General features: G+C 48.9%; 1 protein-coding gene across 2 annotated transcripts in view; it reads right to left on the bottom strand.

Annotated features, from left to right (window-relative positions):
* The window catches only part of LOC142311398 (protein-glutamine gamma-glutamyltransferase E-like), a 65,507-nt gene that overhangs the window by 4,239 nt on the left and 35,061 nt on the right, over window positions 1–26,207 (bottom strand). For both annotated transcript variants that reach the window (XM_075349783.1, XM_075349781.1), the window contains exons 3-4: window positions 25,793–25,953; window positions 9,968–10,101 (exon numbers count right to left, since the gene is read on the bottom strand). In XM_075349783.1, the coding sequence (XP_075205898.1) occupies window positions 9,968–10,101; window positions 25,793–25,953 (295 nt within the window). The remainder of the gene's footprint in view (window positions 1–9,967; window positions 10,102–25,792; window positions 25,954–26,207) is intronic.

The raw sequence follows: 26,207 nt of genomic DNA on the forward strand, positions 1-26,207 counted from the left end.
GCTCACATAAAACTGGCCATTTGTGTGTGCTAAGTATCTCAGTTTTTGCATGTTTTTCATAGCACAAATCCATATGTATATTCCTATATTCATTGTTTACACATCTTAGCACTACAGAGTTCAACTGTCTTTTTTTGATAGAAATAAAAAACTCAAGTGCGTACATGAGATTTCGGAAATCTCATAGCCTTTGCTGGAATTTTAATAAGCATTTTTTAATTTGTATAATAAAAAAAATCAAAACAAAAAACAAAAAAAAAAATTAAAAAAAAAAAAAAAATCGCTGAAAAACACAACACGTGAACATAGTCTTAGGCGGGCTTTGCACGTTGCGACATCGCAAGCCGATGCTGTGATGTCGCACACGATAGTCCCCGCCCCCGTCGCAGGTACGATATCTTGTGATAGCTGGCGTAGTGAAAATTATCACTACGCCAGCTTCACATGCACTCACCTGCCCTGCAACCGTCGGTCCGGCCGGCGACCCGCCTCCTTCATAAGGGGGTGGGTCGTGCAGCGTCATAGCGACGTCACACGGCAGGCGGCCAATAGCGGCGGAGGGGCGGAGATGAGCAGGATGTAAACATCCCGCCCACCTCCTTCCTTCCGTAGAGCCGCCGGCGGCAGGTAAGGTGATGTTCCTCGCTCTGCGGCGTAACACACAGCGATGTGTGCTGCCGCAGGAACGAGGAACAGCATCGTACCTGTCGCGTCAGCATAATTATGGAAAAGTTGGAGCCTGCAACGATGATACGATAACGACACTTTTGTGCTCGTTAATCGTATCATCTAGAATTTACACACAACGATGTCGAAAGTGACGCCGGATGTGCGTCACTTTCGATTTGACCCCACCGACATCACACGTGCAATATTGCAACGTGCAAAGCCGCCCTCAGACTCTATGCACTTACGTGTGCATCAAAAGTATGGCAGCATATAGAATCAGATTGTCTTTATGGGTCATAGGCAGTCCATATGCCTCCTATACAATATCTCTATACAATGGTTGAAATAAAGCTTTTAGCGGAGAATCTCTCTACTGGATTTAAAAGGTTATTTTCTTATTTAGAAATGATCACTTTCTTTGTTGCTCCATTGGGAGACCCAGACAATTGGGTGTATAGCTTCTGCCTCCAGAGGCCACACAAAGTATTACACTTTTAAAAAAGTGTAACCCCTCCCCTCTGCCTATACACCCTCCCGTGGATCACGGGCTCCTCAGTTTTATGCTTTGTGTGGAAGGAGGCACACATCCACTCATGCATTCTCAACTTAGTTATGTCGGTTGGAAGAAAAGAGGGCCCCCACGGGGCCCCCGGCATGTTCCCTTCTCACCCCACTACGTCTGCGGTGTTGTTAAGGTTGAAGTACCCATTGCGGGTACAGAGGCTGGAGCCACATGCCGTCTCCTTCACCATCCCTTAAGCGGCTCTCGGAGAAGTGGGATCCTAAGCGGTCATCCATTTACTGGGACCGTGCTCCATCCGCAGCCCCTGTGGGAACCTGCCGGACCGGAGCCTCTTCAACCTCAGGGACTGGGCCCTGCAACTCAAAAGGTACACTGTGTCCCCATAGGGGACTGTGCAGGGAGCGCACCTTCTTCCCGGAAGCCGCGGCGGCTGCTGAATTCAGGAGGCTGGTGGACTTCCGCGCCGACCGTGCCTGCTTGTCGGGCGCGGTCTCAAATTTAGTCCCCGGCTTCATCGCGGCCTAGTCTCAAAAATCCCGCCCCCGGGCCTGCCTGTCAGGGGTAAGGGCGGGATTACCGGCCTGACGTCGGATGTGAGGGCTGGAGCATCCTGCATGTTTCCTCCCCCCTCACTGATCACTGTGGGGACCCCAGATTCCCGCACTTTGCTGGCGCTGCCCACGGCTCCACTCCTCCCCTGAGAGCTCCGGCAGCCATTTTTTGGCATTCTGCCGGTGGACGATTTTCAGTGAACTGCTATGCAGCTCCGGGGGATCCAAGGCAGGGAATCTGGAGGACGCACTCCACTCGTTAGCGGTCGGTAAGCCACACCGGTCACCCGGTGCTGGTCCCCCTAGGGTGCCGGATTAGATACGTATATATCTATATCTATCTGTTCGGTGGGCTGTATACCCCTTTCCCATATACCCTCAGTGATCACTCTCCTAAGAGACAACAGCATGTCGTCCACAAGGAGCAAAGCTGCTAAGGCACAGGGTTTTTTTGCGGCCTGTACCTCTTGTGGGGCTATGTTACCTGCGGGTTCCACCTACCCTCACTGTGAGCAATGCTCGACCCCTGTTTCGCTTGCTCAGCCGGAGCCTCGGACACTGGTGGGCCCCTCGGCTCATGTAGACCCCCCTGCTCCCCCTGACCAGGCTGCAGGGACAGAGTTCGCCTCTTTTGCTGAGAAACTCTCTGAGTCACTTTCTCAATCCATTACACAGTCTATGGACAAATGGTCTTCTAAGCTGCTAGATGCTTTGCAGTCCAGACCGGACCCTTCACAGGCCCCGGCCCCTGTTGGCTCTTCGCCTCCAGGCCCCTCTCGGTCCGCGCCACAGCGCGCTCATAGGTTGGCCCCTCGGTCTCAGGCGGAGGACTCCTGCCCGGACCGTAGTCCTAGACTGGCTAAGCGGTCTCGCTTGGACTCTTCCCCGACTTCCTCTCACTGCTCGGGATCCCAGCTTGAGGACTCTCTGGAGGACGAGGCGGACGTCGCAGCTCAGGGCTCTGACCCTGACGTCGCCCTTAACCTTGATACACCTGAGGGGGACGCCTTAGTAAATGATCTTATCTCGTCCATCAATCAGGTGTTAGATCTCGCTCCCCCGCCTCCTCCTGTAAAGGAGTCGGCGTCTCAGCAGGAGAAACACCAGTTTCGGTTCCCCAAACGTACTCGCAATAAGTTTTTTGATCACTCTAACTTCAGGGACGCTGTCCAGAAGCCCAGAGCGGTCCCGGACAAGCGCTTTACTAAGCGCCTCAGTGACATGCGTTACCCCTTCCCATCTGAAGTTGTTAAGGGTTGGGCTCACTGTCCCAAGGTGGATCCTCCAGTCTCAAGATTGGCGGCTAGATCCGTGGTGTCGGTTGCAGATGGCTCATCGCTAAAAGATGCCACTGACAGACAGATTGAGCTCCTGGTGAAGTCCATCTATGAGGCCACGGGCGCGTCTTTTGCCCCGGCCTTTGCAGCCGTGTGGGCACTCCAAGCTATCTCGGCTTGTCTGACTGAGATTAATGCTGTCACACGTAATTCTGCTCCGCAAGTTGCGTCTTTGACCTCTCAGGCGTCAGCCTTTTCATCCTACGCCATGAACGCCGTCCTGGACTCTGCTAGCCGTACAGCTGTAGCATCCGCTAACTCTGTGGCAGTCCGCAGGGCCATGTGGCTGCGCGAATGGAAGGCAGATTCGGCTTCCAAGAGGTTCTTAACCGGTTTGCCGTTTTCTGGCGACCGTTTGATTGGCGAACGATTGGATGAGATTATTAAGGAATCCAAAGGAAAGGATTCCTCCTTACCCCAGGCCAAACCTAAGAGACCTCAACAGAGAAAGGTTCAATCGAGATTTCGGTCCTTTCGTCCCTCCGCCAAGTCCCAGTCCTCTTCGTCCAACAGGCCGGAGAAAGGCCAGAGGAACTCTTATGCGTGGCGATCCAAGTCTCGCCCACAAAAGGCCGCAGGAGGCACTGTCTCCAAGACGGCTTCCTCATGACTCTCGGCCTCCCCTGACCGCATCCTCGGTCGGTGGCAGGCTCTCCCACTTTGGCGACGCCTGCTGGCCACATGTTCAAGACCGATGGGTGAGAGACATTCTGTCTCATGGTTACAGGATAGAGTTCAGCTCTCGTCCTGCGGCTCGCTTCTTCAGAACTTCTCCACCCCCCGCTCAGGCCGACGCACTTTTTCAGGCAGTAGCCGCTCTAAAGATGGAAGGAGTTGTGATCCCCGTTCCCCTTCAGGAACGTGGTCGCGGATTTTACTCCAACTTGTTCGTGGTGCCAAAAACGGACGGGTCATTCCGTCCCGTTCTGGACCTCAAGCTGCTCAACAGACATGTGAGAACCAGACGGTTCCGGATGGAATCTCTCCGCTCGGTCATCGCCTCAATGTCACAAGGAGACTTCCTAGCATCGATCGACATCAAGGATGCTTATCTCTATGTACCGATCGCACCCGAGCATCAACGTTTCCTACGTTTCGCCATCGGGGACGAACACCTCCAGTTCGTGGCATTGCCTTTCGGCTTGGCGACAGCACCACAGGTTTTCACCAAAGTCATGGCATCCGTTGTGGCGGTCCTGCATTCTCAGGGCCACTCGGTGATTCCCTACTTGGACAATCTCCTAGTCAGGGCCCCGTCTCGGGTGGCGTGTCAACAAAGTCTGTCGCTCTGGCGACTCTCCAGCGGTTCGGGTGGATCATCAACTTCCCGAAATCCAAGTTGACACCGACCCAATCACTGACGTACCTTGGGATGGAGTTTCATACCCAGCAAGCGTTAGTCAAGCTTCCGAGAGACAAACAGCTTTCTCTGCAGGCAGGGGTGCAATCCCTTCTTCGGAGTCAGTCACACCCCTTAAGGCGCCTCATGCACTTCCTGGGGAAGATGGTGGCAGCTATAGAGGCAGTCCCGTTCGCGCAATTCCATCTTCGGCCACTCCAATGGGACATTCTCCACAAATGGGACAGGAGTTCGGCTTCCCTCGACAGGAACGTCTCTCTTTCCCTTGCAACCAAGACGTCACTTCAGTGGTGGCTCCTTCCCAACTCTCTTACCCCCAACCTGGGCTGTGGTCACCACGGACGCGAGCCTGTCAGGGTGGGGAGCGGTTTTTCTCCACCACAGGGCTCAGGGAACCTGGACTCCAATAGAGTCATCCCTTCAGATCAATATTCTGGAGATAAGGGCAGTGTATCTAGCCCTATTGGCTTTTCATCGGTGGCTTGAGGGCAGGCAGATCCGTATCCAGTCGGACAACGCCACTGCCGTCGCATACATCAACCACCAAGGCGGCACTCGCAGTCGTCAAGCCTTCCAGGAAGTCCGACGGATTCTGAAGTGGGTGGAAGCCACAGCTTCCACCATCTCCGCAGTTCACATCCTGGGCTTAGAAAACTGGGAAGCAGATTTTCTCAGTCGTCAGGGCATGGACGCGGGGGAATGGTCTCTGCACCCAGACGTGTTTCGAGAGACCTGTCGCCGCTGGGGAACGCCGGACGTCGATCTCATGGCGTCACGGCACAACAACAAAGTCCCGGCATTCATGGCACGGTCTCAGGATCACAGAGCTCTGGCAGCGGACGCGTTAGTTCAGGATTGGTCGCAGTTTCGACTGCCTTATGTGTTTCCTCCTCTGGCGATGCTGCCCAGAGTGTTACGCAAGATCAGGTCCGACTGCCGTCGCGCCATTCTCGTCGCTCCAGACTGGCCGAGGCGGTCGTTGGACCCGGATCTGTGGCATCTCACGGTGGGTCAACCGTGGGCGATTCCAGACCGCCCAGACTTGCTGTCACAAGGCCCATTTTTCCATCTGAATTCTGTGGCCCTCAACCTGACTGTGTGGCCATTGAGTCCTGGCTCCTAGCGTCTTCAGGGTTATCTCAGGATGTCATTGCCACCATGAGACAGAAAAACCACAAATAACTATATCAAAAAAACACCAAAAAGGAGCCAAGACAAATGATATGTGCACACACAGAATGTGGTGAGCCTTCCTCATAAAGATGGCTGCAGCCGAGGTGCAAGATGCTGATGTCACAGCCACTCAACCTCCACACCAGGGGGGAGGGGCGGCTGCTTAGCATAAGACACGCACACTAATACCATGAGACAGGCCAGGAAGCCTACGTCCGCCAAGATCTATTATAGGTCTTGGCAAATCTTCCTATCCTGGTGCGCTAATAACGGTTTTACTCCATGGCCGTTTGCCTTACCCACTGTTCTTTCATTCCTTCAATCCGGAATGGACAAGGGTTTGTCATTTGGCTCTCTCAAGGGCCAAGTATTGGCGCTCTCCGTGTTTTTTCAAAAGCGCCTAGCCAGGCTTCCGCAGGTCCGCACGTTCCTGCAGGGAGTTTGCCACATAGTCCCACTTTACAAGCGTCCGCTGGAACCCTGGGATCTTAACAGGGTGCTAACGGCTCTTCAGAAACCACCTTTCGAGCCGCTGCGGGATGTCTCTCTATCACGTCTTTCGCAGAAGGTGGCCTTCCTAGTGGCAGTCACATCACTTCGGAGAGTGTCTGAGCTAGCAGCGCTGTCATGCAAAGCCCCCTTCCTGGTGTTTCACCAGGATAAGGTGGTTCTGCGTCCGGTCCCGGAATTTCTCCCTAAGGTGGTATCCCCTTTTCATCTCAAGGGCATTGCGGCACCGGGCTACGGCTCAGCATGTATGTCAGGCAGCTACGTGGTCTAGTCTGCACACTTTCACGAAACACTATCAAGTGCATACCTATGCTTCGGCAGACGCCAGTCTAGGTAGGCGAGTCCTTCAGGCGGCGGTTGCCCACCTGTAAGAGGGGGCCGTTTTTTCGGCTCTTTTTATTGAGGTATTCTTTTACCCACCCAGGGACTGCTTTTGGACGTCCCAATTGTCTGGGTCTCCCAATGGAGCGACAAAGAAGAAGGGAATTTTGTTTACTTACCGTAAATTCCTTTTCTTCTAGCTCCTATTGGGAGACCCAGCACCCGCCCCTGTACCCTTCAGGCTGGTTGTTCTTTTGTGTACACATGTTGTTCATGTTGAATTGTTCTTTTGGTTCATGGTTTGCAGTTCTCCGAACATCCTTCGGATTTCATTTACCCTAGACCAATTTATAAGTTTTCTCCTTCCTGCTTTTGCACCAAAACTGAGGAGCCCGTGATCCATGGGAGGGTGTATAGGCAGAGGGGAGGGGTTACACTTTTTAAAGTGTAATACTTTGTGTGGCCTCCGGAGGCAGAAGCTATACACCCAATTGTCTGGGTCTCCCAATAGGAGCTAGAAGAAAAGGAATTTACGGTAAGTAAACAAAATTCCCTTCTTTCCAGTTGTTAACTTGTTAATTGGTGGGGCTCTGCAAAGCAATGACTGACGATCGGTATTCAAGCATGTGCACAAACATTCATTCTATATTTCACTGCCGGAGAGAACCAAGTACAGTGACTAACTTTCTATAATGGTCTTATAGACCATGAATGGAACACATGTCCAGTGACCACTCCACAACAAGACCATGCACAAAGCAATACAATCACCAAGAGGACTGGGATATAGCAGCACATAGACCAGTGTAGCTAAAGCTATAGTCGGCATGGGAAGACAAACTCCTCCATCTTAAAAAGGCAAGTAGTTACTGTGATAGGTCTCCCATAACATGTGATCCAAGAAGTAACTAGAAATGTACTACTGCAAGCCCGATTACTAATGGGAACACTGCTGGTCAATATCCAAGCCTGTCTGTGTAACTCAGAAGCACAAAGGAGGCATAGTGTGAACAGTGTCAGATGCCACCATGACACAACGAATTTAGAGCCAAACACCATGTGACATTGTCTCTCTTATTCGGGCACATCTGCCGATGTCATTCTGATTAACACTCTGTTCCCTACTGCCTAACTGCTAGCAACCAGCTGTGAATCAGCATGATGTCTGCAGTGACACTGCATCAATAGAGCAGACAGAAAAACAAAGAGCTGCTCTGTTGATGCTGAGGTGGCAGAGATCGTCCTTATGCAGAACCAGTACATAGTTAGCAGCAAACCTACCTGTTAGTGCTTGGCCCAACACACAAAAATAATAAAAGTCCTGCTAATCCCTTTAACAATTGAAGGCTACAATGCTCACGAAAATCACTCCTAAAATGAATGAACCAAGATTGTAGCAACACTGCCACCTGCTGGTACACTTGAGCATGACGCATAGCTACATAAAATTTTTTGCTGCGTTTCAAATTTTTACTTTTGCGGAATATTCTTCATAACTTAGCAGACATCAGCATTAACAATAGATTAGATAAATGCATCATTAGTAGCCCCTTCCTGTCGTGGCCATTTTTTCTTCCATGTCATTGAAGAGTGGTAACTATTTTTTTTCCACCAACATTGATGTAATAATAATAATAATAATAATAAATAATCTTTATTTCTATAGCACCAATATTTTCCACAGCACTTTACAATTCAGGAGGTTCATATACAAACAAATAAGTGTGACGCCCTGGCAAAACCAGGTAGTCATAAAAGTATACATCTTCCTTGTTACCACCAGAAACCCACACTTAGGCATAACACACAGACATTAAACCCTAGCCACCCCCTCATGATAATAAGGACACACTCGTGGGCAGGATCAGGCGGATGAGAACGCCCACCTAGGGGTCCTGAGGTGTCAGAGGCGGGAACACGTAAGTCTTGAGTTCAGTTCAGTGGAAGTGGAAGTCAAGTGTAGACTGTGCAGTGTAGTCAGGTGTAGGGGCCCTTGGACTACCCGGCTAGGTGGCAGACTGAACAGGGCCACAGGTGACGGAGATCCAGTCGCGGGAGACCTAAAGTGGACCGGGGCAGGGTTGTAGCCCGCCGGTACCGACAGCGGGAATCCGGTCCGGAGGCCGTGCACAGTCGGGGTGCCTGGACCCTAGGTCAAGGGAGGTTGCAAGCCCCTTTCCAATTAACCAGCCTGAGACAAGGTTCCAGACTTTGTCCCATTAACTGCCCAAATAGAGCGAAACGGAAGCCCAACGCGGGGGATAGGGTGTCCGTCAGAACCCACTGAGATCCCAAGGCTCAGCTTTCGCGGGCCACAGCTCCCAACACATACAGACCCAGGAGTAGACTTCTCCGTTCCATGCGAAGTCGTCCAAAAGGAAAGAAAAACACAAAGTGCAGGAGGAAGGGATTCATTAACCTGGGTGTGGGACCCGAATGCACCCTCCTAAGGCAGCCGGCCACTGGCAACTTGGTTTACGAAATTACTGAACTAGGAGGACACAATTGTCCCCCGGTCTAGCCTGGTGCGCCACCTCCAACAGCCGTCACTCTTGTGTACAGTCACAGGGCCCCGGGAATACACCTTCCCTACCCATGGAGGGGATCCTATCTTGCTGCCCCGAGCCATCAGCCCCGGGTGCCCCATCACCAGGCAGCGGCGGTGCCACCATCCCTCACCGCAACCCACGGCTGGCATCACAGACAATCTCCTGTAAATATCCCCTTTCCGACGGTTGTGAGGACGTGCGGCCATGCGAGCCCGGGTCCGGTCACCACTCGAGCCGCAGCAGCAAACCCGGATCAGAGCAGGCCCACCGAGAGAGAAGCGGCAGCGCCCCCGTCCGCAACATAACAATTATAGAAAATGATGTACAAGGGTTTTATTTTTTTGCAGGATTAGTTGTAGCCTTGAATAAAGTCATTCACTTTATCATACTTGGTAACTGCTAGTCAACATGATTATGGAGATACCAAATGTATGTATCTTTCCTAAAAAAATAATGTACTGTTTTTTAAAAAAAAAAAAAAAAATCTGATCTATTTTTTTTTTTAAATTGATTTGGGTCAACATTTTCTGAGATTAATAACTTTAAAGTAAAAAACTGAAAGTTTTTAAAGTATTTTTCTCATAGTTTTCATTCCCCATTTAGGACTTGACTCTAGAAATTGATTGACCACATTAGTATTGAAATATATTGTCAAATCTCCAATAAACCCCTGCCTATTACATCAACACCAGCTGCTATGACCATTGCACCATTTTTTCCTCTTGTCGATGTTCATGAAGTCCACGAGAAGAGGACACATGCAGAAGCACACTATTGGCTCATAGTAGGCTATAGGCCTTATACTACTGATCCATACAACACATACCATGTTGTGCCTACATGGATGGGATTATAGCACTATCTAAATTCTCAAAAGATGTATTTCTAGAAGGTTGACTGCCAGACTGAATATGCATTGATCTTTGGCCAACAGTTACTGGTGGGTTCAGAGGTAACGCCAATCTATCACTTACTTTGCTGAAATGGGATTTTGGAGCAGTCCGCTGCCTTCTGCTGTCACCACAATGTCAGTCACTTCCCTGTCAAGGGGGTTGGTGAAGACGATTTCCACTTCAGCAGGTTTGTTTACACAGGCTTTATTCTTTAGCTATAAAAATAAACTATAATGAGTGGAATGTCAAGGACCGGACCATAATATTATGACAGTGTAGGACACCTAGTAAGGCTGAATGTAAATTAATAATTACCAAATTATGTCACACATGGGGGTATTAACAGAATGTCTGATGGTATCAATATAACATCACATCCCCCATCTAGTATATATGGAAAAGGATATAAATACGAATCATATACCCCTATGAACCAAACAAAGGCAATACAAGAATAGAATCTATAAAATTGAAATTTTATTAGCGAGTAATTAAAAGCAAGATAAAAATAGTGCAATGTGCACAACAAGATGGCACGACAAGGGACAAATGGCGTGGGATCTCTAAATTTTTACAAAAATAATATTAAGGGCTCCAATATAATATATCAAAAATCTAAAATATATATATATACACACATATATATATATATATACATATATACATACGTATATATATATTATATATAATTATATATATATATATATATATATATATATATATATATATATATATATATATATATATATATATATATATATATATATATATATATATATATATATATACATATATACATATATACATATATATATAATGTGTAAAAGAGAGTACGACCAACATAACAACAAGTTACAATAAATGAGATACAGCAAAGGATAACTAACAATATACATCCATGATATTTACACCCATATAGAAAAATTACATGAATAAAATATTTGCACAGGTTCAAAAAAGATAATACATGCACCAAGCACAAAATTACAGAGATAATTGTATAATAAATATGGAGTACAATAATATGTAGGAAAAATGGTCCCACAAAGCTAATTAAAGTGCAAAAATAAGGTGCAATTAAATAAGCACTAGCACCTAATTGTAGATGTCAATGAAGCTCACTGAATGTTAGTATGATATGGGGAGCTACCATGATATAATGAACAGGCAATACATATACATATACATTATATATATACATTATATATACACACACATATATATATAGCTTTTTACAGCTACAGTGAGCAGGAGCTATCGCTGGCAGCCTGCCAGAGGCTGGTAACCAAGATAAACATCGGGTATCCAAGCAAAGCGCTTTGGTTAGTAACCCGATGTTTATCTTAGTTACGTGCAGGAAGCCCACACTTCCCCGCTCAGCTCACTCCGCCCCCTCCTGCCCGCGGCATGTACACATATACACACACATACACACACACACACACACACACACATGGTCCCGCTCGGCTTACCTGCGGTGATGAAGTCCCGCCATTCCGACCTCAGCGCTGTCACTGTCCTCCATGGCCGCCACTTGTCACATCACCTCTCGCTTCCGACTCGAGACTGACTAGCAGTGACGTCACGGACCTCTCGCGATACTTGGTGTGAAGGCGCCGGTCATTGAACTCAGTGACAGGGGCTGTCAGTGTGCTGGAGATCAGCGCAGGTAATGTACCTCGCTGACAGCAGCACTTGTCATCCCCTGCAATGACATGGGCTGACCCATTGATGTTAGCTCAGGTCACTGCATTGCTCTCCCAGCCAATGGGGAACATCCTGCTCTTCATTGACTGGGACAGTGTGGATCGTCATGGCAACCCCTTGGATTACAGGATTACAGCAGACCTGGATTTGTTTTTCATTCTAATAAATTGGTTAAAGAGGGAATGTTTTGGGGAGTGTTTTTTCAAATAAAAATGTGTTTGTCGTATATTTTTTTTTTATTACTGACTGGGTTGGTGATGTCGGGTATCTGATAGACGCCTGACCTCACGAACCCCAGGGCTTGATGCCAGGTGACATTACACATCTGGTATTAACCCCATATATTACCCCGTTTGCCACCGCACCAGGGCACGGGATGAGCTGGGGCGAAGCACCAGGATTGGCCCATCCAATGGATGCGCCACTTCTGGGGCGGCTGCGGCCTGCTATTTTTAGGCTGGGGAGAGTCCAATAACCATGGACCTCCCTAGTCTGAGAATATCAGGCCCCAGCTGTCTGCTTTACCTTGGCTGGTGATCCAATTTTGGGGGACCCCTACGTGTTTTTTTTTTAAAATTATTTATTTAATTTAAAATAACAGCGTGGGGTGCCCTCAGTTTTGGATTACCAGCCAAGGTGAAGTTGCCAGCTGTGGTCTGCAGGCTGCAGCCGTCTGCTTTACCCTAGCTGGCTACAAAACTAGGGGGAACCCTACGTCATTTTTTTTTTCATTTTTTTGGCTAAATACAAAGCTAAGCACCCCTTAGTGCCACATGAAAGGCACCAAAGGGTGCTCCACTTTTTCTCTCCACTTTTTCTCTCCACTTTTTCTCCGTTCTTTTTCTATGGTCGGTCTACCCATTAGTTCTGCCATGCATACTGTAGCTCTACACCTACTGCACATGTTACTTTATGATTGACATCTCTTTCGTACCAGAGCTATCTAAGCCTACTCTGACCCCATATTTGTCATTACTATATTGTCCTTGTACTCTATTATGACATTTGTATCATGTGTTTCATTTCTTGCTGTGTTGCAATTTTTTTGCTGCATCCCAATTGTACCTCTACATTGTTCGAGTTTATGTTATTGTTCTCTCACTCTTATGTGATACTGATTATTGTCATTTTTCATGATTACATGCAGATAAGTCCAATCTGACGAAGGCTCAGGCCGAAACGTCATTTGTAACTTGTTTTGGACAAAAACATATATGCTTATGAAAATTTTTTTTTTCTTAATACGGACCAATAAAGAGTGATTTTGCATTACTATCCGTTGTGACTTACTGACTTAGTCTGGGAGATTTAGAGTGCCGAGGTTACTCACTAATTTTATCTATTATTACCTCTGAGCACCTATATACCAGTGAGCAGAGCTTCCCCTACAGTAGTTCTCCTGATTAGGCATGCCCTTACCTCATGAGCAGGGCATTGCAGCTTTGGTAGCAACCATTACGACATGGACTCTGCTGCTGTGGACCCGAGAAGAGTGAGTGCAGATTCATTGCACCCACACTCCTCACATGAAGGGTCCGCACTCCTAGAAAATGGGGGATACGTTCCCTGAGTGTCTCCCCCCCCATATTGTAGACGGTCCAGAGTCGTCGTGGGACCCCTTTATTTTTTTTCTTACAATAAATTGGTGAAAGAGGAAATGTTTTGGGGACTGTTTTTTCAAATAAATTTCTTTTGTCGATTTTTTTTTTTTTTTTGTTAGTACTGACAGTTTATGATGTTGGGTATCTAATAGACGCCATGACATCACAAACTGCTGGGCTTGATCTCAGGTGACTTTACAGCTAGTATCAACCCGATTTATTACCCCGTTTGCCACTGCACCAGGGCACGGGATGAGCTGGGGTGAAGCGCCAGGATTGGCGCATCTAGTGTATGCGCCACGTCTGGGGTGCCTGCGGCCTGCTATTTTTAGGCTGTGAAGGCCCAATAACTATGGACCTTCCCACCCTGAGAATACCAGACCACAGCTGTCCGCTTTACCTTGGCTGGTGATCCAATTTGGGGGGGACTCTACTTTTATTGTGTAATAATTAACATTTATAAAATAATTATAAAAAAGAGCCTGAGGGGACCTCCACATTGGATCCCCAACCACGGTAAAGCTGCCAGTTGTGGTTTTCAGGCTACAGCCGTCTGCTTTACCCTAGCTGGCTATCAAAAATGGGGGGACCCAACGTCATTTTTTTTTTAACTATTTTTTAAATAGAAAAAATTAATGGGCTTCCCTGTATTTTGATTGCCAACCAAGGTAACGGCAGGCAGATGGGGGTGGCAACCCATAGCTGTCTGCTTTATCTGCGCTGAGAATCAAAAATACCGCGGAGCGCTACGTCATTTTTTTAAAGATTTATTTTTACAGCACTGTGATGTCCAGCAATCAAAATACAGGGAAGCCCATTTTATTTTTAGTTATTTAAATAAATAATTAAAAAAAATATATGTTAGCTCCCACTGCATTTTTTGTATTGCTAGCTAAGGGTAATCCAAGCAGCTACTGGCTGCTAACCCCCACTGCTTGGTGTTACCTTCACTGGCAATGGAAAATCCAGGGAAGCATTTTTTACTTTTTTTGCCAAAAAACTACAAAAAAAGGACGTGAGCTTCGCCATATTTTTGTATGCTAGCCAGGTATAGCAGGCAGGTGCTGGAAGAGTTTGATACAGCGCCAGAATATGGCGCTTCTATGAAAATGCCATTTTCTGAGGCGGCTGCAGACTGCAATTCGCAGCAGTGGGGCCCAGAAAGCTCAGGCCAACCTGTGCTGCGGATTCCAATCCCCAGCTGCCTAGTACCTGGCTGGACACAAAAATGGGGCGAAGCCTACGTCATTTGTTTTCTAATTATTTCATGAAATTCATGAAATAATAAAAAAAGGGCTTCCCTTTATTTTTGGTTCCCAGCTGGGTACAAATAGGCAACTGGGGGTTGGGGGCAGCCGTACCTGCCTGCTGTACCTGGCTAGCATACAAAAATATGGCGAAGCCCACATAATTTTTTCAGGGGGCAAAAAACTTCTGCATACAGTCCTGGATGGAGTATGCTGAGCCTTGTAGTTCTGCAGCTGCTGTCTATCTGTATGGAGAAGAGCAGACAGCAGCTGCAGAACTACAAGGCTCAGCATACACCATCCAGGACTGTATGCAGAATTTTTTTGCCCACCAAAAAAATGACGTGGGCTTCGCCATATTTTTGTATGCTAGCCAGGTACAGCAGGCAGCCACGGGCTGCCTCCAACCCCCAGTTGCCTATTTGTACCCGGCTGGGAACCAAAAATATAGGGAAGCCCGTTTTTAATTATTTCACTTATTTCATGAAATAATTAAAAAACAAATGACGTGGGCTTCGCCCCATTTTTGTGTCCAGCCGGGTACAACTAGGCAGCTGGGGATTGGAATCTGCAGCACAGGTTAGCCCGAGGTTTCTGGGCGCCTCTGCTGCGGATTTCAGTCCGCAGCCGTCCCAGAAAATGGCGCTCTCATAGAAGCGCCATCATCTGGCGCTGTATCCAACTCTTCCAACAGCCCTGGAGCCGGGTGGCTTGTTGGGTAATCATGAGTTAATACTGGCTTTGTTTTACTAGCCAGTATTAAGCCAGAGATTCTTAATGTCAGGCACGTTTGACCCGGCCATTAAGAATCTCCAATAAAGGGTTAAAAAAAAGACACCACACAGAGAAAAAATACTTTAATAGAAATAAATACACAGACACATTAGAGACTCCATCTTTATTACCCCCTGTCAGCCCTCCACGATCCTGCTCTTCTGTCTTCTTTCTTTCTAGTGTACTAGTAGTGCCGATTGTAGTGAGGAAGGATGAGGTTCACCAGCTCATCACTTGGGGCTGGGGAACCTCATCCTCACTACAATCCTCACTACAATCGTGAAGCAGCGTGCAGCCTTCACTCCGTGAGTGATCAGTGCTGGCTGTCAGCGGTAACAGCGGTAACGCTGACAGACGCGTTACCATAGCAACGGTGCTCTCGGAGCCGCGGTTAGCGGTGACGTCACCGCTAACTGCGTTGCTATGGCAACGGTGATCTCCGTTAATGACTGGCTGTGTCAGCCGGTCCCTAACGGAACGGGGAGTCGACCGTGTGCTAGAGCATGTCGCCGGTACACGGCGATACACATATGTGCACCGTGTACCGGAGAGATGCACTCGCAGGTCCTAAATGACGCGTCATAGTCATGTGACCAGTCTGTAGCCAATGAGATAATAGCCACGTGACTGGTCACATGGCTATTTTGACGTCACGATAGGTCCTGCATCTCTGCTGGCAGTGCAGGTCACCGGGAGGATTAAGCGATCATCGGATGGAATAGCGGCAGGAGACAGAGTGCAGAAGGGATCGCGGGGACTGGTAAGTGTTATGGCAATGTTTATTAACTGTTTGTGTACATTTATAATGCATTTTTATGTGTTTCTGATTGCCTCTTATTATAGCCTATAGGTTCGAGTTTGGTTCGTCGAACGTTCGACGAACCGAACTCGAACGGGACCCCCGTTCGGCGAACCGACCTCGAGCCGAACCGGGACCGGTTCGCTCATCTCTACTAAGGAGAGGGTTTACTTGAAGTCCACTCCACACCACCCCGACGAAGGCCACATGCCAAAACACATGTTTGGTCTGGCATCGGCACGGCAGTGGGACATTACTTCATGTAAACCCTCTCCTTAACATATATATAGTGCTCCCATATATGACTATGTATTGCCTGTTCATTATATCATGGTAGCTCCCCATATCATACTAACATTCAGTGAGCTTCATTGACATCTACAATTAGGTGCTAGTGCTTATTTAATTGCACTTTTTGAATGCACCTTAATCTTTGCACTTTATCTTTGCACTTTAGCTTTGTGGGACCATTTTTCCTACATATTATTTTACTCTATACTACATATTTATTATACAATTATCTGTGCAATTTTGTGCATGTATTATCTTTTTTGAACCTGTGCAAATTTTTTATTCATGTAATTTTTCTATATGGGTGTAAATATATTTACATATTCTATATTTTTGATATATTATATTGGATCCCTTAATATTATTTTTGTAAAATTTTAGATACCACGCCATTTGTCCCTTGCCTTGCTGTCTTGTTGTGCACATTGCACTATTTTTCATTATTTTTTTCTTGCTTTTAATTACTCACTAATAAAATTTCAATTTTATAGATTCTATTCTTATATTGGCTATTTTTTGTTCATAGGGGTACAAGGCTGAATGAAGGCTGCAGGCCTGGAAAAGAGGCCATTATGACATGGTTTGTGCAGCAATTTAAGGGGTTGAAATAAGTGCAGGATGTGAGGAAAAAGGTGACAGTGGAGTCTAGGATCAGCCTTAGGTCAGATAAGGTGGGGACCGGGAGTGGGTGAAAAAAGCGAGGGACCGTTAGGGATGAGGAAGCCAATTTTTGGTACATCACAGGAGCTCCCACCCTCCTTCCCTTTAAGATATTGTCACGCTCCCCGGGTCCTCACCCCCGCTCCCCGGCTCACCTGCCACGCTGCCCGCTCCTCAGCCCCCGGATTCCGTCCGTCCCAGGCCCCCTGGTCCCCGATCCCGGCGCCCGACGGCTTCCCAGGACCTGGCCGGCTCTCCTGCGTCCTCCTCTCAGCCTCCTTCCCTGGCTTCTGGCACCCGGGCGGCGCGCATGCGCGTTAGGGCGCGCGCGCGGTCACTGACCCTTTCTTAAAGGGCCAGCGCCCATTAACAGGAAATGAGGTTGAACAGGTACTGGGTATAAAGGGGGTTATTGTCCAAGGGGGCGGGGCCTGATCTTCGTGTTCCCTGAGCTAGGAGTCAGGTCTCCTGGTGTTTATGTGCCTGTACTCACCTATCTCTCTTTGTAGAGCCGTACCTGCCTCGCCATCCAGTCAGCCGTATCCTGAACCCCGCACACTGTCCGTCTGCCATCTGACAGTCCGTACCATCTCGGATCCCTGCGGTGACCCGTCATCTCGCTCCTGAGGTTCCGGACCCCGCCTGATATCATCTCGGCTTCCGAACCTGAGCTACGTCACCAGGACTACCATCTGTGACTCCGTGGTCCCAGGGACTCCTCCGCTGCCTTCACTTGCACGGACTGTTCTGCTGCCCATCAGTGCTTCAGCTGCCGGACTCCCTACCACCATCTTCGAGTTCGGTCCAGTGGATCCACCTCCTGGGTCTGCCCGACCGCCCGGCCGTGACAGTAAGATCAGGCCATGGATCCCGCTGCAGCACTAGCGGCCTTGCAAGAGGAACTCCAACGTCAGCATGAAGTCCAGACCCGCATGTTGCAATTTATGACCTCCGTGGACACCCGCCTGTACACGTTACAAGCATCAATGACGCCTGCGGCACCCAGGTCCCCAGCTAGGCAAGCCATGGCTCCCGCACCAGTGGCAGCCTCTTCAGATGCTTCCCGTCTCCGTTTGGCGTCACCACCTCGTTATGCTGGAGATCCCAAGACCTGCAGGGGCTTCATAAACCAGTGTTCCCTTCATTTCACGCAGCTGCCACATCTGTTCGCCTCTGACCAAGCCAAGGTCGCCTTTATAATGTCTCATCTGGAGGGCGAGGCGCTGGCGTGGATGAACCCCTTGTGGGAGAAGGAGGACCCCATGACCAAGAACCTTCAAGACTTCCTGCAGGCCTTTCGCAGCACCTTCGACGAGCCGGGACGCGCCTCTGCGTCTGCTTCATCCCTCCTCCGCCTACGTCAAGGAACACTGACGGTGGGCCAATATGCCATCCGTTTCCGTACTTTGGCTTCTGAACTCGGGTGGAATAATGAGGCCCTGACAGCCGCCTTCTGGGAAGGACTCTCGAGTCGCATCAAGGATGAGTTGGCGGGCCGTGACGTGCCCTCCACCCTAGATGCCCTGATTGCCCTAGCCACTCGAGTGGACATTCGTTTCCAGGAACGCTCCAAAGAGCTGTATCGTGAGAGACGTGCAGTACGGCACTCCCCTCCTCCACAGAAGTCCTCTGTGCCTCACTCATCAACAGCTGGGATTCCTGTCCACGAGCCCATGCAGGTTGACCGAGTACGACAGTCTGACCAACGTAGAGCAGAGCGGCTCGCCAAAGGCCTCTGCTTTTACTGCGGAGAGGGCACTCATCTCTTACGCTCCTGTCCGGAAAGGCCGGGAAACTCCAAAGCCTAGGGTTGGTAGGAGAGGCCACCCTAGGTGCTGGGACTCTCTCAGACCCAGTTATGTGGACGGTACAAGTGTCAACAGGAGAGACGCGCTTCACGGCTGAGGCATACCTCGACTCCGGAGCAGCAGGCAATTTTATCCAGCAGGCCACGGTGGACAAGTACCAGCTGCCTGTTACTCCACTCGATAAGCCCCTAGTGATTGCCTCGGTGGATGGGAGACCCCTCTCTGATACCATCTCCTGGATCACCAAGCCGGTGGAATTGCGTATAGGTGCTCTGCACACCGAGAACATCGCTCTCTACGTCCTTCCACACATGTCCCATCAAATCCTGCTGGGACTTCCTTGGTTGCGGACACACGAACCATCAGTCAGCTGGGGTACTGGCGAAATCACTCGTTGGGGCTCTGCCTGTCATGAGAGATGTCTAAAGTCCCTACAACCAATCCGACGTCCCCCGGCTCCAGAGAACCTACCGGAACTGCCCTCGGCCTATTGGTCCTTCGCGGACGTATTTGACAAGAAGGAGTCTGAGGTACTTCCGCCACACCGTCCCTACGATTGCGCCATCGACCTGCTCCCAGGAACAACACCACCTCGAGGACGGATATATCCGTTGTCTCCAGCTGAAACCAGGGCCATGTCCACATACATCACGGAAAGCCTGGCAAAGGGATTCATCCGGAGATCCTCCTCTCCTGCGGGAGCAGGCTTCTTCTTCGTTAAGAAGAAAGAGGGTGACCTTCGCCCATGCATTGACTACCGGGGTCTGAATCAGATCACCATAAAAAAACAAGTACCCCCTACCGCTCATCCCCGAATTGTTCGACCGGCTCAGAGGAGCCCGTGTGTTCACCAAACTGGATCTTCGGGGTGCCTACAACCTAGTTCGTATCCGCTCTGGGGACGAATGGAAGACCGCATTTAATACTCGCGACGGGCACTACGAATACTGCGTGATGCCCTTCGGTCTGTGTAACGCTCCTGCCGTATTCCAAGAACTGGTGAACGACATTTTCCGGGACCTCCTCTACCTCTGTGTAGTAGTTTATCTGGATGACATCCTTGTCTTCTCTCCGGACCTCCAGACCCACAGAGAGAACGTAAAGCTGGTTCTACAAAGACTGAGAGAGAATCGTCTCTACGCCAAATATGAGAAGTGCGTCTTTGAGCAGTCTTCTCTTCCTTTCCTGGGATACATCATCTCGGGTACTGGGTTGCAGATGGATCCAAAGAAGGTCTCCTCCATACTCAACTGGCCTCCTCCTTCTGGACTGAAGGCAATCCAACGGTTCCTGGGATTCGCCAACTACTACCGCCAGTTTATCCCGCACTTCTCCGCCCTGACTGCTCCTCTCTCCGCTTTGACCAAAAAGGAGGCTAAACCAAAGGACTGGTCACCTGCGGCCGACGCCGCGTTTTGCTCTTTGAAGCGAGCTTTCGCCTCCTCTCCTGTACTCCACCGACCGGAGTTAAACCGCCAGTTCACCTTGGAGGTGGATGCCTCCTCCTCAGGAGCCGGAGCAGTGCTCATGCAAAAATCCTCCTCCGGGAAGATGGTGACTTGCGGTTTCTTTTCTAAGAGCTTCTCAGCACCTGAACGGAATTACACCATCGGTGACCGAGAATTATTGGCGGTCAAACTAGCTCTGGAGGAGTGGCGTTACCTCCTGGAAGGAGCAGTGTACCCCGTGACCATCTACACGGACCACAAGAACCTGGAATACCTGCGGTCCGCTCAGCGACTGAACCCACGGCAAGCCAGGTGGTCCTTATTCTTTGCCAGGTTTGACTTCCAGCTCCACTTCCGACCCGCGGACAAGAATGTACGCGCCGATGCCTTGTCTAGGTCCCTCATGCCCATGGAGCAGGAGGAAGAGACTACCCAACCTATCATCCCTCCTAGCAAGATTGTTCCGGTGGCTCCCGTCACTCTGGCCCAAATACCACCCGGGAAGACCTATGTCTCGGAGACCGACAGGCTAAAAGTGTTACACTGGGGTCATGCCTCAAAAACAGCCGGCCATGCAGGCCAGAAGAGAACATGGGGTGCGATTGTACGCCATTACTGGTGGCCATCCCTTCGCACTGACGTCGCCGCCTTTGTCTCTGCCTGTTCCTCTTGTGCCAGGAACAAGACGCCCAAACACCTGCCCTATGGCCGTCTTCTGCCTCTACCGATACCCTCAGTTCCGTGGCAACACATAGCTATGGACTTTATTACGGACTTGCCATTGTCATCCGGACACACAGTCATATGGGTCGTGGTGGATCGGTTCTCTAAAATGGCCCATTTCGTCCCTATGGCTGGACTGCCCTCTGCTCAGGAACTCGCGGACGCCTATATACAACACATCTTCCGCTTGCATGGCTTTCCATTACACATCGTATCAGACAGAGGAACTCAGTTCACTTCCCGCTTCTGGAGGGCTCTCTGTAACCATCTGGGAGTGACTCTGGACTTTTCATCTGCATACCATCCTCAGTCTAATGGCCAGGTAGAGAGGGTCAATCAAATCTTGACCTCTTTCTTACGTCACTACGTCAATGCCCATCATGACGACTGGTCCGCCCTTCTACCTTGGGCTGAATTCTCCCACAACCACCACTTCAGTGAGTCGTCCTCCAGCTCTCCCTTCCATGTTGTTTACGGGCTTCAGCCTTCCATCCCATTGCCTGTATCCCCCTCTTCGGATGTCCCTGCTGCAGATACAGTAGCCCGTGACTTTGCAAACATTTGGGACTCTGTCAAATCGTCCCTTGGGCGTGCTTCCCTGCGGATGAAAAGACACGCCGACAAGAGACGTCTGGACCCTCCGTGTTTCTCTCCTGGAGACCTCGTCTGGCTTGCTTCCCAGTACGTCCGCCTGAAGATACCATCATACAAGCTGGGTCCTCGCTACATTGGGCCGTTTAAAGTCCTCAGCAAGATCAATGAGGTTTCCTACAAGCTACAGCTCCCGGCCACGATGAGGATACCCAACTCATTCCACGTCTCCCTGCTCAAGCCGGTTATCCTTGGTCCCTTCTCCGATGCTGCCAGTCCGGCCCCTCCACCTATTGCCGATGACGACATCTATGCGGTAAGGGATATCGTGGCCATGAAGACTGTTCGAGGTCGGCAGTTCTTCCTGGTGGACTGGGAAGGCTATGGTCCTGAGGATAGGTCTTGGGAGCCCAGGGAGCACGTGGGCACTCCTCTTATCCGTGCCTTCATGTCCCGGTTGCGGGGTGGGGGGCGTGGGGGGGGGGGGTACTGTCACGCTCCCCGGGTCCTCACCCCCGCTCCCCGGCTCACCTGCCACGCTGCCCGCTCCTCAGCCCCCGGATTCCGTCCGTCCCAGGCCCCCTGGTCCCCGATCCCGGCGCCCGACGGCTTCCCAGGACCTGGCCGGCTCTCCTGCGTCCTCCTCTCAGCCTCCTTCCCTGGCTTCTGGCACCCGGGCGGCGCGCATGCGCGTTAGGGCGCGCGCGCGGTCACTGACCCTTTCTTAAAGGGCCAGCGCCCATTAACAGGAAATGAGGTTGAACAGGTACTGGGTATAAAGGGGGTTATTGTCCAAGGGGGCGGGGCCTGATCTTCGTGTTCCCTGAGCTAGGAGTCAGGTCTCCTGGTGTTTATGTGCCTGTACTCACCTATCTCTCTTTGTAGAGCCGTACCTGCCTCGCCATCCAGTCAGCCGTATCCTGAACCCCGCACACTGTCCGTCTGCCATCTGACAGTCCGTACCATCTCGGATCCCTGCGGTGACCCGTCATCTCGCTCCTGAGGTTCCGGACCCCGCCTGATATCATCTCGGCTTCCGAACCTGAGCTACGTCACCAGGACTACCATCTGTGACTCCGTGGTCCCAGGGACTCCTCCGCTGCCTTCACTTGCACGGACTGTTCTGCTGCCCATCAGTGCTTCAGCTGCCGGACTCCCTACCACCATCTTCGAGTTCGGTCCAGTGGATCCACCTCCTGGGTCTGCCCGACCGCCCGGCCGTGACAGATATATTGGGTATATATGGGAAATAGGTGGGTTAATTTGTGAGTGTTTAGCTGAGATGGTTTTTTTTTTTAGTATTTTTCTTCTTTGAATTGTTCCTAATTTTGTCCCATCAATGGGGGCGAGTGCTCAAAGTTGGTGTTACGTTTCATATGGGATAGTTGGGGGGGGGGGGTTGTCGGTAATGGCTCTGAAGCACCAAGTGGACTCAACTTGGTCATAGCAAGTTAGTGGAATACCTGCGTAAAAGGGGCCTTGGTGGGCCCATGGGTCGTGTTTATCATTGGATACAAGGTTGTTTTATTATCGTGTCCCTGAGCAGTTGTAGAATTGGCTAGAGGTAATCTGCTCGCCAGACTTATGGGTCTTCAAGGACCATTCCCTTTCCATGAGTTGGGATATTTGAGGCTAGCTATTTTCATCTAATGTTTATTCGTGTTGTGTGTTGTAATAAATGGCTGCGGTGGCCAAATTCATTCCATTCAGCTGTATCTACTCTCTTTATTTCAGGTGATGGGAAAATTATGGTGATTGATTAGATGGGGTATGGAAGGGAGCAACTTGCCAATACCATTTGTGTCATGATATTCCTTAGCATGAAGTCAAAACTATAAAGGCATGTGCACATGAATTTGCCTGAAAAAGACGCCAATTCTACCTGAAAAAGGGCAGATCAAAGTATTGTAATGCGCAGGCACGAGGAAAGGTTAAAGACCACCCCGTGCATGTGTACTACAATACCCTGAACAGGGCAGATCAAAGTGCACATGCTCAGGACCGCTATACCAGCCTGAGTGGCTGACATAGGACATGTCACCAACACTGGGCTGGGTAGAAGGATAGCGATTGCTGCAGAGAGGAGGCACTGGACCGGAAAGAAGCGACACCCATTGGACCGGACCGTCACCTAGGTGAGTATAATAAAGGGGACTTTTATGTTCTACAGAGTGGTCTGGGCTCTTACAGTGCCTACACGTAGTATTCAACCCCCTGCAGATTTAGCAGGTTTACACATTCGGAATTAACTTGGCATTGTGACATTTGGACTGTAGATCAGACTGGAAGTGTGAAATGCACTGCAGCAAAAAAAGAATGTTATTTCTTTTTTTAAATTGTGAAAAGTATATTCAGAGGGTCATTTATTATTCAACCCCTCAAACCACCAGAATTCTGTTTGGTTCCCCTAAAGTATTAAGAAGTATTTCAGGCACAAAGAACAATGAGCTTCACATGTTTGGATTAATTATCTCTTTTTCCAGCCTTTTCTGACTAATTAAGACCCTCCCCAAACTTGTGAACAGCACTCATACATGGTCAACATGGGAAAGACAAAAGGAGCATTCCAAGGCCATCAGAGACAAGATCGTGGAGGGTCACAAGGCTGGCAAGGGGTACAAAACCCTTTCCAAGGAGTTGGGCCTACCTGTCTCCACTGTTGGGAGCATCATCCGGAAGTGGAAGGCTTATGGAACTACTGTTAGCCTTCCACGGCCTGGACAGCCTTTGAAAGTTTCCTCCCGTGCCGAGGCCAGGCTTATCCGAAGAGTCAAGGCTAACCCAAGGACAACAAGGAAGGAGCTCCGGGAAGATCTCATGGCAGTGGGGACATTGGTTTCAGTCAATACCATAAGTAACGTACTCCACCGCAATGGTCTCCGTTCCAGACGAGCCCCTAAGGTACCTTTACTTTCAAAGCGTCATGTCAAGGCTCGTCTACAGTTTGCTCATGATCATTTGGAGGACTCTGAGACAGACTGGTTCAAGGTTCTCTGGTCTGATGAGACCAAGATCGAGATCTTTGGTGCCAACCACACACGTGACGTTTGGAGACTGGATGGCACTGCATACGACCCCAAGAATACCATCCCTACAGTCAAGTATGGTGGTGGCAGCATCATGCTGTGGGGCTGTTTCTCAGCCAAGGGGCCTGGCCATCTGGTCCGCATCCATGGGAAGATGGATAGCACGGCCTACCTGGAGATTTTGGCCAAGAACCTCCGCTCCTCCATCAAGGATCTTAAGATGGGTCGTCATTTCATCTTCCAACAAGACAACGACCCAAAGCACACAGCCAAGAAAACCAAGGCCTGGTTCAAGAGGGAAAAAATCAAGGTGTTGCAGTGGCCTAGTCAGTCTCCTGACCTTAACCCAATTGAAAACTTGTGGAAGGAGCTCAAGATTAAAGTCCACATGAGACACCCAAAGAACCTAGATAACTTGGAGAAGATCTGCATGGAGGAGTGGGCCGAGATAACTCCAGAGACCTGTGCCGGCCTGATCAGGTCTTATAAAAGACGATTATTAGCTGTAATTGCAAACAAGGGTTATTCCACAAAATATTAAACCTAGGGGTTGAATAATAATTGACACACACTTTTATGTTGAAAATTTATTAAAATTTAACTGAGCAACATAACTTGTTGGTTTGTAAGATTTATGCATCTGTTAATAAATCTTGCAGGCTCTAACTTATTTGCATCTTATCAAACCTGCTAAATCTGCAGGGGGTTGAAGACTACTTGTAGGCACTGTATATACAGTATTCTAGAATGCTGTATATAAGAGCCCACTGGTGGTGGCTGCAACTTGTAGTCGCCAAATCTGGTGACAGGTTCCCAATAAACCACTCATTATTCTGCCATTTGGCAAATATAAATAATTTTGGTTCCTAATTGACCTAAATCGGGAAAAGTTTATTTCTATTTCATGTCACATAGTGAGAAGAACATGCAGATGTGTCTTTTTAGATATTATATGTAAATTTCTTGTTTCAAATGTATATACAGATAATGTTCTGCTTGCATTTCCCCATCACTGACTAGTTTATTTAGAAAAGGCCTCCCTGGCGACTATTCATGATGACATATCTTTGTTAATTGACTGATTCATTCTAAATGACAAAAAAAACACAGCCTCAAAAAAAAAAAAAGCATAGAAAATAAATTGGCGGTCTTGATGAATCGATGCCCAAGTGTATCTTTGCAATGTAAAAGTAAAAGATAAATCCCTACTCAGTAGTTAATTAAATTTTACCTTAATTTCAAATTTAGGGTTTTCCAAGACAACATTTGTTTGGACAATCAATATTCCATCATATGGTTCAGAGGAGCACGCAGCTGTCACCTCGATGGAGTTATCAGCAGTCAATAAATATTCATACATAGCGTAGGTTATAACCACTGGCACTACTGACCCTGAATAAAAAAAAAAATAGAGGTAGAATGATAATTAAGACAGTGAAGTTGTATTTAGATCATCATCAGCCCTGAACTTCTCTTTTTGCAGTCATTGGCTTTGCTAATACAATGGCAGTCATGTCCTCAGTTGGGCACTATTGTCAGTTCAGAAGTTATTGCTCTTGCATATAAAACTTCACAGTAGGCTTGGTCCTTGTGGTAAATCTTTCAATCTGTGTGACAAGACCTTCTTGGTTGTCATATCTGGGTAT

Source organism: Anomaloglossus baeobatrachus, chromosome 5 (genome assembly GCF_048569485.1).
Source record: "Anomaloglossus baeobatrachus isolate aAnoBae1 chromosome 5, aAnoBae1.hap1, whole genome shotgun sequence".
Lineage (NCBI taxonomy): Eukaryota > Metazoa > Chordata > Amphibia > Anura > Aromobatidae > Anomaloglossus > Anomaloglossus baeobatrachus.